Genomic DNA, 15,457 nt, shown 5'->3' with positions numbered 1-15,457 from the left:
ATTTTGGCTACTTGTTAGCAATAACCACTTTCTAAATATAATGTTACAAAGCACTGGCGGGCGCGAATTCGCAACTATTAATCCCCTGCCCCTCACTTGCATTCTGATCTGCTCGTTCAATACGGAAATGCAGTTCTTACAAATTGTGAGCCCACGGTCCGTACGTAACGCAAGCCGAATAATAACAGGAAATTTAGTGGAGACAAGGTTTTACAAAGAAAAAACTTTTCGACGGCTGTTGCCAATTAATTCGTCCCAGCCAAGGGAAATGCTGTAAGCTTAAAGGGGTGTTCTAGCTGTGGAGTTCCAAACTGAAAAAGACGGTCTTTAGTTGGATTTACTTTTTGTTGCGGTCACCTCAACATTTCTCAAAGCTTATTTCCTTTCCCGCCTATTAATTACCAACTGTTTCATCCAATTGATGAGCATCGTGTAAATTACCACATAAAATTCTGCAGTAAACGTGTCGACAGCTGTAGTCGTTAGGGGTGATGTTGAAAGGGTTTACGATCGTTTCTAATGTTTTGCTGTTGTTGGGAGACACGCGTGACGATTTCTGTTCAACTCATTTATTCCCAGATTGGTGGGCAAAGGAAGCAAATGCCTTGATTATCACAATAGTAAATCACCAAAAAATGCTGATTCAGTTTTAATTAAATGCGAAATGGGGTGATAATTGATCTTGATAAGAATTTGCGAATTTGGATTTGAGTCCGTCTTTTCACTGTAGAGCCTAGTATCCATCAGCGGTGACAGAAAAGTACCCGTTGTTACTTTTTTGCTTTGTTTCTTTGCTTGAGAAACTGAAGGCAACAAGGGAATGGGACTAAACCGACGGTTGAATTGGAGGACGCACGGAGATGAAACGGAGTCAACACTAAATTTATCTCAAGGGGAATTATTTGAATTCAAGACGATCAGCATCAGTATGGGACCTTTTAGGATATTTTAACGTGTGCTGACCCACAAGTCAAAATCCACCTGAACGTTCCACCTTCCATTCATTATTTAAAGCTATTTACTATCAACCTAACATTGAGAACTGAAATTAAATTGAAACACGTTTGCAACATTTTCAAATCCCGACTGCTAAAGCCGAAAACAAAACAAAAAAAATCTTTTATCTTTAGAAAACTTGGCATTGCTCAGGATGATTCAATCACCTGTAGCGATTTTGTTTTATTTAAAGCCACAATACAGATTTATAATTAAAACCCAATCCAATTTAAAATAAATTGGATTAGGAGCCCAGGATTCCGGCCAGTCGCCTTTCTGAACCCAACTGAAAATTAGATCATGTCTGTCGACTCGAACGTTTGTTTGATTTATAAAACTATCACACTCTTCACACCTTCCGAGTCCTTGCTCTAGATTAAACGCAGTACAATTAAAGAATACGTACAATTTGGGGCCTTTGTCCAATGCAACCCAATTTTGCATTTCCTACTTGAATGTGAAAATATAATCTCTACTAATTGTACACTATATTTGCCACTGATTGGAAAAGCGTGCTTTTAGTTGATTGTACTTCGCATTTCCAAAAGTATATCGAAGTGATATAGATTTGGAAGATCACAACTGCATTGTAAAGGGTTCTGCCGGGGGGTTTGGAATAGATCGAGTGAATGGAAAATAAATCACTTTGGCTAGAACTCCGGACCATCGTGGTTGCATATTTTAACGATTCATTTTATACAAACAGAAAACAACCAAACATGGTTAGTGTATAAGAAACTATCGTCTTCGGCGACTCCGATGTCTTAAAAGAGTTCAACGTTTTCTTTTAGCTCCCCTCCCCCATGTTTAAATCCCGTGAACCTCCTGAATCATTCCAATGACTTCGAAAGAAACTAAATGACTCGGTCAGAGGGATCTGAGTGGTATTTTAGTGATGACTATTACATCGAAAACAAAGTTTACCGTGCGGTGGATTGGCTACGAGCGTGCCGTGCCTCCGGACTGATGTCGATGCCAATCTTGCGAAATGTTCAGATTAAAGCTCTAGTGGGCGCTGTGGATTCACGGAAAACGCGAAGGTCGGTCGGATTCTGGCTGGCGCGATGCAATGTCCTACCTTTTACATCACTGCATTTGGTGCCCAGCCTGGGCGTGTCGTTCCTTCAATTCAACAGAACGATATGACACGGCAGCGAAGGATTGAACAGTGCGTATCTGTGCACTTCCAATTAACTGCGCAGTTATTCACCCTGCGATTTTTATTTTAACGATTTGGATTTCATTCTTCATTTGACTCGCGAAATTTTTCTCCTTCCCGCCCCTCCCCCACTGCAATGTAACATAGTTGCTCTATGAAAGAAAAAATCGCTGGGGATTCCGGGGAACCATATTATAAAGTGTAAACTTTACGTTTATTGATGTGATATTGTATACGATGAACGAAGGACATTTCCACCGTTCACCCCTCTCATTTCCCTTTATCCCAATAAAACATTAATGAGATTTGTGATGAACTGCATTGTTTCCAATTATCAAGTGCAAATGAAATAGTGTGAGGATTTACAGGGAAACGCTTCAGCTATGCGTATTTGCTTAGTTTTTGGTTACCTGTGCTGTTAGGCTGGCTGCAAATAAACTCTAAAAATCAGTCTTGATCCGATGAAATAACAATGGGGAAGCTTACAAGACTGGAATGACACTTCATGCGGCCAATGAGGGAGCGGTATTGGCTGTCAGTCAGGTGGAGCTACAGCTGCAGGTGGCCGAAGGAGCCAATGAACGGGCGGCAAGCGCCGGCGCGCTCTCACGGTGGGTTAGTGGGAGGTATAAAGCTTTCATGCAAAGAGCAGGCTCATCACGTCCTGGATCGTGAAAGTGACCAAGTAGCGAGAAAAGCGGCTTACACAACACACGGAATAACACATACCGCGTTTGTATGTGCGCACATCGTCTCGTACCTCTGTGACAACCTATCGAGCAGATTCGGCCATCGCAAACAGCAAAGGTTAAAAGAGGGGGGGAAAAAAGGGTTGCATCTGAAATTTTGGCTCGTTCTGCTGTTGCAAGCAAGTGCCTCGCTGCAAAAGAGTTGCAGCAATTTACAGGAACACAAGGGGAATGAGGAGGACAGTCTGCCGGGTGTGAGATCCGGAGCCCCCGCTCAGCAAACAACCCCAGTGGATCAGTAGCGACAGAAACGCCAGGGTTCATTTCAAGTTTCGACAAGGCAGCCTCGGATCAAACGTGTGCTTTTGGTAAAAGGATACCTTTGAGACCTTCGTACAGAATCGCGCCCAGGACAAGGACAGACAAAAATATAAATTTATCCCAGTATAATCGGAGACCAGTGATCAGCGACAATGGCGATAAGAAACTCGCTTTGGAAATACTACTTGGGAATTTTGTGCGTTTTCTGCAGGGTGGCTGTATCAAACTGTGAAATTTTGGCACCTATATATTGGAATTCCTCAAATCCCAAGTAAGTGAAGGGTCCACACCTGCTACTTTGGTATTTAAATTCTCATGATTTAAATGCACACACAACTTGGAGCAGGGTGGAAGTGACTAGTGAGGGCAGTCGCCATCCTGAGCTCAGTGCTATTTTAATCAAAACAAAATATGATTTTCCACATATGTGCAATACATCGCATTTAAGGAGAACCTCCAGTAACTGCCGGGGAGGTTTGAGCAGTATTAACACGGGTTGCTTGTTTAGACTGAAGCCGGGGGAGAATGCTAGAAGCGGGGATTTCAGGGACACGGTACAACTGTTCACCATTTTTTTTTGCGGGCGCCGGTTGCTGAAATATTATTGTGGAAAGGGAAGTGTTGCCGTGCGTGTGTCGAGAGAGGCCAAATTTACAAACGTGGGAAAGTCGACGAGTGTTTTCAGCAGCGTAGATTCAGTTTATTTGGGGTCACTCGGCTGTGAGAAAAGGAGGGGAGACTGATGAGACAGAATAGGATACATTTGGGGTCAAGATAGCGACTAGACCCGGAGCGAGCCCAGAGGAATGTCTGTTCTGAAGAGCGGGCAAATGGTCAAGGAGGCAGGTGGCGTTAGCGCAGTATTCGGGCAGTGTGTAGCGATCTTCCCTGCTTGTGTGTTGGGTGAGACTGTACAACCAGTAAAGAACCAGTATCCGAGGCTTTGCCGGAATTCTTACTGCAAGGCGATTATCTCCAGAAAATCTAATCTTGTTACACAGACTTCATTCCTGATATATCGCAAAGGCGGGTTCTAGTTGGTGTAGAAGATCAGGCTGAATAGATCTCCCATCGTTCCGACAGGGAGACAGCGCTCGTATTAAATAAAGGCAGCGAATGTATTTAATCTCAAAATAAAGTGATCGCCCCTTTTCACTCTTAGCCTAAACTCTTGTCTCTCTAAAGTATAATTACATTCTCAGTTTGTTCATTTGGTTCTTTCCGTAAAATAAGAGGAGAATACGTGCAAAACAAGGATTTTGACTGTACTCCAAGCCTGTTTTGTTTGGTAATATTGTTGTCTCATCGGTTCCATCCGGTGAAGAATGATCTTTTTAATTTTTCGAGCACATTTTCTCACTTTACGGTAAGGACAAGCACAAATAGTTAAATCTCAAACTGTGTTAGCCTGGGAACTGCCTTATCAATGAATCACCATTTTATCGGGAGTTTCGTTAAACCTTTGGCTTGAAACTCATTGAGTAAATGTTTATTTAAACTGTTAGATTAAATGAAGGGTCTGAACTGCTAACAACAGGTTAAGAGATAAGAAGCTTGATGACAAATCTAAATATGTTCAGTTTTGGTTCCATGTTAACTATCCACCCCTTCTTGCTCCATCCCTTCAAAGTTTAATCACTTGTTAGCCTCGCCCGGTCACTAATTTAAAGTAACCCATAAAAAATTCCTGGGCATTTATGCACCGGCTCCCAAATGAGTGTAGAATATTCCATATGTACACAATAAATTTCAAAACACGCGTTTAGTATAATTTAAACCGCAAACTTGTTAAACCGCGGGGCGTTATGCGCTTTTAAAGGCTCCCGTAACATTTCATGGTCCTTGTTTTCAAGATACAGAATAAAAGTAAGACGCGGTTAAAAACAAAATATTCCGTGCCACAGAGAGCGGGGGTACCTACATTATCTCGAGGAGTACATAATGCAACTTGTTTTTTTTTTGCTTTGGGGGCTCTTTCTGAAGCACCAACTGCGGAGGCCGCCGTTTCCTTGTTTAAGGAAGCATTCAGGCCGTAACGAGGTGGGAGATAAATCCTGCGGGTTACGGCCTGTTTGCCGGTGTAGATCAGGCATCGATGTGGTGCCGTCAAACTTGCCCAAATTTCGATTCGATTTGGGATCAGAACAAAACACTGCAATTGATTGAGAAATCACAGTACAGGCCGGCCACAAACAGGTGGCACTTTCGTTCAATAGCAGTTGCGTTTTCCTAGGCACGTTCAGTGAAATAGAAGTGGAACTTGCCATATCCTCCAAATGGAATACTCGTAAAATCCCGAGAAACGGGTATTATTGCTCGATGTGGCATCAGTTTAATTTGGGAGCCGGCCGGCAGGTGCAAATTTTTGCTCAGATTTAACGGGGCGAAATGGTCAAATAAAATGCAGGGGCATATTGCGAGCAGAAGGCGCGAGCTAACGAGCTTTGCTCCACTATTCGCCGGAGTCTATTTGCCAGTTAAAGGGGAACATTTCTATCTCTAAGTCAATCCAACACCCTCTGCTCAGTGCACAACTGAGCCTCATTCCAATAACCTGCCCACGGATTTTCGCCGGTTACCGTAAATAAAACTGAGAGGGCACTGTAAGTGAATCGTTCTTCAATCTCCTTCAAGGTCACCCTAGCGATCACTGATTTAGACAGTCGGCCAGACCTGTAGTGTATTCCTAACCCTCGGTGGTTAAAGGACACCATTCGTTAAAAAGACAAATACGACCAAGCTGGTGCAGAAACTGCTTGAGTCAGCCAATACTTTGTTTTTCAGTTGCTACGTTTTGGGACAGCCTGTGAGATGTAAAGCATTCAGCTAGATTTGGAACAGTTCAGATAATTAAAAAGTCTATAATGAATGTAGCAGACCGTTGTGTGGGCCTAACACAACAAAATGGGATTGTGATAACCAGATAACATTCTCAGTTCCCTTTTTAAAAGAAATAAGCCACAAATCATTGCAAGTAAGGTTTTTTTCTGGTGTGCAAGGGACATTCAGCAAGCCTTTTTGTATTGTACTTACAAAATTCAAAATGTAGCTTGTATTAGTATTTGCTGTTAAATATCCATGTTCTAACCTATCTGGATATCCACTTTTAGTTCTGGAAGCTCAAGCGTACACTATAAGAAGCACAGTGACATTAGGTATAGGTGACGCTGCTCATATCAGTTTGCAAAAATGAAAATTGAACTCGTACTTTGTCAAGTTTTACATTTTCTAATATTTCTATTCAAGAAGTACCGAAATTGTGGCACCAGTTACCAAATAAAGAAAAATCTAGAAGCCTTTTTGTAAAAAAAAATTAAGGAAGATGTATATCAGAAGGCAGATGATTGTTTCTGAAGTTTAGCTTTTAATTTATCACATAATCTCGCCAAGTCCTACAGAGGTCACTCTTCAGATGCTTAAAACAGCCAAACCACAAAGACTTCTCCATGAGTAGCTGATGGGAGCCTTGATTTCTTCATTGTGGTTTATTTTGATATTTTCTAGGTTTTCTAAAACTATATTTTCCAAAGTTTGTAGGTGAAGTTGACTGCTGTAATATGTTTTGCCATAGTTGTGACAACAGTTTGGAATAATCCACACTCTGATTGAATAATACAGTCAGAATCTGAATAATGTTACGCCTGATTGCGCATGGGAAATATTGTTGTGTTCAGTATGGAGACATTGAGCAGTGCATTGTATTGGTCAAAGATAATCATTGTTAACCAGTTAATTTATATAACATTTATAGGAGCTAACCCTCCAGCTTTGCCCCAGAACCTCATAGAATTGAGAAGTAATCTGGACAGTGTCCTAGCAATTTAGAAGAAATATTTTGGAGCTTTGAAATAATCTCTCTTATTTTAGTAATCTGATTTATTCGTAAAGATGAATGTGGTAGTTTATTAGTCTGGTAGGAGATGGGAAATCAAAGAATGAAACCTCCAAGAAATGTCTAATGAGAGACTGCAAACTAAAGGACATACAAACTTTCTTTTGGAGTTTATATTTTTTCCTAAGGTACAAGTGTGGCAGTTTACTGGACTTTTTAACCTGCCTGACAAGGATGTGCCATGTCTGTTTTCGGATGTGTCAGAGAGTGTTCTCATGCATTTCAAGGAGCTGATCATTTGTTACACCTCATTGGGTTGATGCATTGAACTCTCATCAGAGAATATTCGTGCAGCATGTTGAGATTAATGAGCATCCTGCTCATAGACACATTGTTTTAGATGGCACATTTGCTCAAGAATTGCTTCATTGCCTGTTCACTCACAGGTGAGGAGAGAGTGCAGCAGTTTTGCTCACTTGCTGAGATATTAATCAAGTGGTTCTAGTGTAATGAAAGCAAGTATCAATCTAAATAAACTCGCTGATCAATCTTGGTAAATCCACTATTTAAAAAACAGTTTTTAAAATTCATTTTTTGGGACCTGTCAAGACCGGCATTTACTACCCATCCCTAGGGTGTTGTTGAGACCCCCCTGAACTGCTACAGTGCTGACTGTTTTATTATCCTCAAGGTGCTGCTGAGTAAGAAATTTCAGGATTCAGACTCAGTGGTGCTGATGGAACTACAATAAAGTTATTGTCTGTTAGCTGGTAAAATCTGTAACTTTTGTGGAACTCCAAAGGATAAAAATACGTTTCTCACTTCCAGCCCACACTGCGATCTGGTGGTTTACTTAATAACATAGTAGAACAGCATGCATAAAGTTAAACAAATCTTCCTTTGCATCAATTTTTTAAAATTTTACACATGAGGGTTTATGACACTGTTAATTTCACCCCACCTATTTTCTCATTTAAGCCATATTCCTTTGTAAATTGAATTGATATATCATAGCAGTAAGGTTATAGATTCACTAATTCATGAGTACCAATATTATTAAGTGCTGAATGTGGGTTGAAAGTAAAGAACAATAACATGTAGGGTGTTGTAGTGAGTGCTGCTCCCAAAGCTGTCCCTAAGCACAAGTCCTGTGCCATTCAGTTACTTATTTTTACAACTGCTGTCTGGTCAAGTCTTCACCATTTTCTAGAACATATGGCAATTATTTTTTTCCTGACAGGCAGGCACCAAAAAAAAGTTTTCTGATATATAAAAAAAGGCGTGAATGTGATGGCAAGTTGTTGTCCATACAAAGCCACAAAGATTTGAATTTTATTTGTCGTTTCAGCTATGCTTAAAAATAGTTATTCCATTCACTTGTGTTAATGTTCTGAAATGTACTATGCTGGTATAATGGACTTACTGTATACAATTACATATATATATATGTAATTGTATACAGTAAGTCCCTGGGTTAAGAACGTCCGACTTACGGACAACTCGTACTTATGAACGGACTGCCATAAAGTCCATTATATTAAAAATTTGAAAACATTACGCGGCTTCAGCGGTTCGTCGGCTTGAGGAAGGAGAACGCCATCGGCCACTTTAAGTCAGATCACGTTGCCGTTAACACTGTATTGAGTATGTAACTTTGTATTTGGCTTAAATTTTTCTCTTATTTACCCTTGTAACCATGCCTCCAAAGCATAAATCCGATGCAAGTGTTGGTGATGCATCAAAGAAAAGGAAAACGATCATGACTGAAAATAAAGTGGAAGTAATAAAGCGATCGGAAAGAGATGAAACGCCATCGGTCATTGGAAAAACGTTAGGCTACAGTTGGTCAACGATCAGAACAATTTTAATGGATAAAGTGAGAATAATGGAGCATGTGAAAGGCTGTGACCTGATGAAAGCTACAATTATTACTAAGCAACACAGTGGTTTAATTATTGAAATGGAAAGGCTATTGATAATTTGGTTAGACTATCAAAATCAGCGTAATATGCCTATTAGCCTTACTTTAATGCAAGAAAAGGCTCGAAGCCTTTTCAGTTATTCAAAAGCTGCAGGTGCAGCAAGTGAAGGTGATTGTGATGAAGAATTTGTTGCGAGAAGGGGTTGGTTCAATAGGTCCAAAGTGAGGGCAAATTTAAAAAATTAAAATTAAAGTGCAAGGTGAAGCAGCGAGTGCCGATTTAAGTGCTGCAAGTGATTTTCATGAAATGTTGAAAAAAGTTGTTGAACAGGAAGGTTATTTGCCAGACCAAATATTTAATGTAGACGAGACTGGCTTATTTTGGGAAAAAATACCTGAAAGGACCTACAAACATTTGACTAACTGACACTAAATAAGAACCGGATGTACCTGTTCCAACTTGCCTACAAATTCGACTTAAAGACAGACTTAGGAACGGATCTTGTTGGTAACCCATTTATCCTTATCTAATTTCTGTGCCTGTTCTTCATATCCTTTGATTACTTTCTTTTCTCGTCCTATTCCCTGACAACCGATGTTATGACCTCTGTTTCAATGGTTATCATAAGAAGGCTATCCATGTTCCAATAACTATCTGTTAAAATATTATTTAGGTAAGGTGGCTCCTCCTTGTTATCCAGTCACCAGTCAGTTAAAAGATTGTTTCCTCACAAAACCTTTGTAATTCATTGTCTCTATTAGATTCTCTATTTAATCTTCTCAGTCCCAAGGAGAAAGGCTGCTATTTTTCATACATTAGCTTTCATTTCTGCTGTCATTCTATAAATTCCTTGAATATCCTCTCCACGATGGGGAATGATAATAAAGAGGCAGCGTCTATTATCAAGAAATATTCTTTCATTTTCCCTTTGAAATAAGTTTGCTTTACTGCAAAATGTGTTCCTGTTGCAGATCACTGTGTCCAGGAAGTAGATGAACAAAGAAAGCTCAGTGACAAAATCATTTAATTATGATCAATCAAAAGGACTGTAGCAGTTATTCACAATTTCTTGAAATGAAAATATGTTAAATCAGAGGTTATTTTAGGAATGGTAGCTTGCTTTGAAGGCAAGTATATTGAAAAACGAGCTCAAAAGATTTATAGAAATTAAGGCATCAAGAGAATATGGAGTTAGTATAGATAAGCAGTGCTGAGGTAATCAGGCTTAGTATTTTTGAACAGCAGTGTAGACATGAAGTGTTAAACTGCCTGTCTTTGCATCAGCTTCTTAGTGAGAGTTTTGAGAGGAGTTGTTCTGATAACACTTCTGAATCTGACTTAATTCCTTAAGTTATGAAATTTCTTCCTTCAAAATTTCTGTCATGAGAAGTGTGTGAAGAGAATGCCGTAAAAATTGATTTTTTTCTGTTGAATTTTTTACTTTTACCAAGTCTGATGAAAATTCAGAGATAAGATGATTTTCACATATATCAATGCTGAGTAGATGTTATTTCAGCCTATTTGTTCAAATCAAATAATGAAGTAGAGAGGTAACAGCCCTATAACTCGTGATAAGAGTTAGATTCGGGGCATGGCCCTGTTTATATGATTGTAAACCTAACCGTAAAGAAATAAAAGGCTGGCTTGTATTTTGGACTATCCAGCCTTTTTCTTTTGATGGGTATCAGAGCAGTGAGCAAGTGGCAGCAGCTGTTAAGGCAGCTAGAACATGAGAAACAGACACATCTACACTGGTGTTGGGTCAGTGGACTCTGTCTGCTCACATAACCCAAATGGTCAGGAAATTTACTGTACTTCATTAAGAAGCAACACTTTACAAAGGGTATAGTTTTTGGATGACAGGCAATTCGGCTTGCAGTTTGAAGACACATTAGTATCTGTGCTGTTGAGTCCTTTTACATCGATGGGTATAATTCAGTGGCCCATGGACACTCAGTTAATGGTAGGGTTCACAGCATAAAGGTTGGGAAACCCTGATTTAACTAGAGTGTGTTGTGTTCTGATGTGGTTTCTCAGTGGCAGAATAAAATACTGTTTTGGTTTTGTCAATGAATGTGTTCTCAGTTCACAGTCAGCTACCTCACGCAGACCAGATGATTCATTCCTACCTGTTTTATGTTTAGCTACTCTGCAATAAAATATTTTTGTGCTTTTGGGCTCTGGGGGTTTGGCTAAGTAAGTAAGGGCACAACATGGCACAGGTAGAGCAATGAGATGTTGCAGTTTGCTCTGTGCTACAGGGTCGGGAGGGAGAGAACCAGGGTCCCCCTCTGGACAAAGATTAGATTATCAAGGTCTGCACTTAAAGATAGTTTACTTAAGCATGTGACTAAATTGAAAAGCTACATCCTAATTCTGCAATTTACAGATAATCTCTTTATGAATGGAGATGTAAAATCAGTAAAATAAATCAGCTGGTTTGGGATATATCAATTTTTTTTTAAATTGGAAGTGTTTGACGCACATGTTTCTAGTTACTTGAGAAGGTTCCTTTCTTCAAGGTCTTAATTAAATGAAAGTTCTAGTTCCTGAGTGCTAATGACTTCTGTACCCAATCTCTTTCTCTTCATCAAATGTCGTTACTTTGCTTCATTAAAAAGTTGCTTAAGGTACGAGTGGTTCACTGGGCAAGGTGAATGGGCACGTGACAATGGTCTTCATGGACAGGTACCCTTTTGAACTTGGAGTGAGAGGAACTCCATGGAAACATAAAAGGTGCCAGAGATTCCTGATGTGATAAATGTGGTGAAGATACTTTGTCTGATGAGAGAATGCAGAATTAGCATCATGTTAAAATCAAGGACTCACACATTTAAAACAGAGTTGAGAAGTTTTTTTTTCCACTTTGGAGGCTGTCAGTGTTTGGAACTTTATTCCTCAAAGAATATTTTTTAAAACAAAACCCCAGAAGTACCCGGTGACTTGATGGAAAAGCAGAGTTAGATTACAATAAGATCAGGTGTGATTTTATTGAATGGCCGTGCATGCTTAAGAGGCTTGGTTAGCCTACTCCTAACATATATATATTATTGTGTTTTCAGTAAAGCCCAGAATTAAGCTTTTCAGTCATATCTGGGATTATCTTACTTTACTATTTTGGAAATGGGAAAAGGAAGAAAAAGTTGCATTTATCTAGACCAGCCCTGCATATGGACATTACAACCCTACATATGCAATTTTAGCAAAATTGAAAGTTCTGGAAGGTAGAATATGGCAAGATAAATTCCTTAATTTTTTTTTAAATGAGTGATTTAAGTTAAATTGCAGGTGAAGTCATGCTCAATATATGTTGAGGACTTGTGCAACTTGGGCATTCGTCGGTGCCACGTTCGTGTGTAATAGTTGTACAGACAGTTAGATGTAAAACAGCATTTCATTGCCTTGACGCCTTTGGTGTTCTCAAAAAGAATGGCAGGTTTTCCATTCTGCAGTGATTTACGTTGTATTTTGAAAGTTGTGCTTGTTAAAATCAGGTTGATGTGTTACTGTCAGGAGAAACTTAAATTATTGTACTGCTATGAAGAAGGCAATAATTTGATAAAAATAAATTGCTACAAAGTACTGTACATAGGAATCAGTAAGAAGTGTTATAAGTAGTCATGGATACTAATTAAAAAGGTATGACAAACAGCCCTGTACTTGCTAAACTAAAGCTTCCTTGCAGTGGATTTTGTCCCATGTCCTCTGTCAGACTGCATGGGAATATAGAACATAGTTATCTTAAAGCAAAAAAACAAGAGAAGCCTGTTTCCAGACATTGTACCCCCACCCTTATGTTTAACCCCTGAGGAATTTTAATGTTGGCAAATATGAAAACACATGTGTCAACCTAACTCACCTGAGATCAGTCATGGAAAGTTAACTGCACCAATCTGCTTACTGCACTAGATGTCATCTGCATATATATTGAGCTGTCCCCAACAACCTGTTGATTGATGAAGTTTGTCTATTGAGCTGTCTTGGGTTGTTGCACCAGGTAGTTCCTTCTGGCACAAACCCCGACCCTATGAAAGAGTCCGTCATCTGAACGTATGAAATTAATATATAGTAAAGTATCCCATTAAATTAATCAAATTTAAGTTCATGCACAGAGCCCTGTTGAAAAGGAGAACCTGTTAGTCAACTTTTTACTGACTAGGTTTGCCTATAATTTATGCATCAGGGTTGGTTCTGATTGTGTAATACTGAAGGAATGCAGACAGTACTTGTATGGGTGCAGAACATCATATAATTTTGTTTCAGCTGACAAAGGAGAAGAGAACAAAGGAAAGTGCAACTTCAGTAGCTTCATTGTTGAATTTAGATTTGGCTAAAACTGCCTTTTGATGTTGAATCATTTTGTGCATGAGTGATAAACAACAGGAACTCTTTGGGAATGACAGCTGAGTCTTCATAAACTGGCGATTCTTGATTATCCATGTGTGTATTCAACATTTTGAAAGTCTGTATTTCAAACTAAATATTTATCTACAAGCCTTGTACAGTAGAAGAATTGTTGCAGAAGCATATTAAGAATCTGGGGAAAAAAATAGTAATAATTCGCCCCTCAGTCCCTGCTGATGTACTTTATTTTCCCTTCTATGACGTATTGAAACAGAACTGAGAAATGTTTGACTAAAATATCACTGCATACATAGAAACATATAAAACCTACAGTACAATATGGGCCCTTCAGCCCACAATGCTGTGCCAAACATGCACTTACTTTAGAAATTACCTAGGGTTACCTATAGACCTCTATTTTTCTGAGCTCCATGTACATATCCAGGAGTCTCTGAAAAGACCCTATCAAATCCGCCTCCACCACCATCGCTGGCAACCCATTCCACGCACTCATCACTCTCTGCGTGTTTAAAAAAAACCCAACAATTTACCACTGACATCTCCTCTGCACCTACTTCCAAGCACTTTAAAACTGTGCCCTCTCGTGTTAGCCATTTCAGCCCTGGGAAAAACCCTCCACTTATCCACATGATCAATGCCTCTCATCATCTTATACATCTCTATCAGGTCACCTCTCATCCTCCGTCACTCCAAGGAGATAAGGCCGAGTTCACTCAACCTATTCTCATAAGGCATGCTCCCCAATCCAGGCAACATCCTTGTATATCTCCTCTGCACCCTCTCTATAGTTTCCACATTCTTCCTGTAGTGAGGCGACCAGAACTGCACACAGTACTCCAAGTCGGGCCTGACCAGTTTCCTATATAGCTGCAACATTACCTCTCGGTTCTTAAGCTCAATCCCACGGTTGATGAAGGCCAATGCACCATATGCCTTCTTAACCACAGAGTCAACCTGCACAGCAGCTTTGAGTGTCCTATGGACTCGGACCCCAAGATCCCTCTGATCCTCTACACTGCCAAGAGACTTACCATTAATACTGTATTGTGCCATCATATTTGACCTACCAAAATGAAGCGCCTCACACTATCTGGGTTGAACTCAATCTGCTACTTCTCAGCCCAGTTTTGCATCCTGTTGATGTCCCACTATAACCTCTGACAGTCCTCCAAACTATCCACAACATCCCCACCCATTGTGTCATCTGCAAATTTACTAACCCATCCCTCCACTTCCTCATCCAGGTCATTTATAAAAATCACAAAGAGTAAGGGTCCTAGAACAGATCCCTGAGGTACACCACTGGTTACCGGCCTCCATGCAGAATATGACCTGTCTACAACCACTTTTTGCCTTCTGTGGGCAAGCCACTTCTGGATCCACAAAATAAAATCCCCTTGGATCCCATGCCTCCTTACTTTCTCAATGAGCCTTGCATGGGGTACCTTATCAAATGCCTTGCTAAAATCCATATACATTATATCTACAGCTCTACCTTCATCAATGTGTTTAGTCACATCCTCAGAAAATTCAATCAGGCTCGTAAGGCATGATCTGCCTTTGACAAATCCATGCTGACTATCCCTAATCATATTATACCTCTCCAAATGTTCATAAATCCTGCCTCTCAGGATCTTTTCCATCAACTTACCAACCACTGACGTAAAACTCACTGGTCTATAATTTCTTGGGCTATCTCTACTCCCTTTCTTGAATAAGGGAACAACATCCACAACCCTCCAATCCTCTGGAACCTCTCCCATCCTCATTGATGATGCAAAGATCATTGCCAGAGGCTGAGCAATCTCCTCCTTCACCTCCCACAGTAGTCTGGGGTACATTTTGTCTAGTCCCGGTGACTTGTCCAACTTGATCTTTCCAAAAGCTCCTGCACATCCCCTTTCTTGATGTCTACATGCTCAAGCTTTTCAGTCCACTGTAAGTCATCCATACGATCACCAAGATCCTTGATACAGCTTCCATAATTCAAAGGTCAAATCTTGGAAATAGAGCAGAAAAGAAATTACTGATCAGTCATCATTTCTAAATTTTACATTCATCTTCCCTACGTTGATATAGACGTGAATTGTTTGACACATTGTATGTTTCCTTGTAGATGCATTTGTGTGTTTCTTCAGGAAAACTTAAATGTGGAGTAGAATTAAAGAGAAAG

General features: G+C 39.9%; 1 protein-coding gene across 2 annotated transcripts in view; it reads left to right on the top strand.

Annotated features, from left to right (window-relative positions):
* The first annotated feature begins 2,831 nt into the window (after window positions 1-2,831).
* The window catches only part of LOC134349438 (ephrin-B2-like), a 53,798-nt gene continuing 41,172 nt past the window's right edge, over window positions 2,832-15,457 (top strand). For both annotated transcript variants that reach the window (XM_063053742.1, XM_063053741.1), the window contains exon 1: window positions 2,832-3,436. In XM_063053742.1, coding sequence (XP_062909812.1) covers window positions 3,318-3,436 — 119 coding nt within the window. In that variant the 5' untranslated portion in view covers window positions 2,832-3,317. The remainder of the gene's footprint in view (window positions 3,437-15,457) is intronic.

This window comes from Mobula hypostoma, chromosome 7, assembly GCF_963921235.1.
Source record: "Mobula hypostoma chromosome 7, sMobHyp1.1, whole genome shotgun sequence".
Lineage (NCBI taxonomy): Eukaryota > Metazoa > Chordata > Chondrichthyes > Myliobatiformes > Myliobatidae > Mobula > Mobula hypostoma.
Note: the sequence above shows the minus strand (reverse complement) of the source record. Positions and strands in the feature narration are given on the sequence as shown.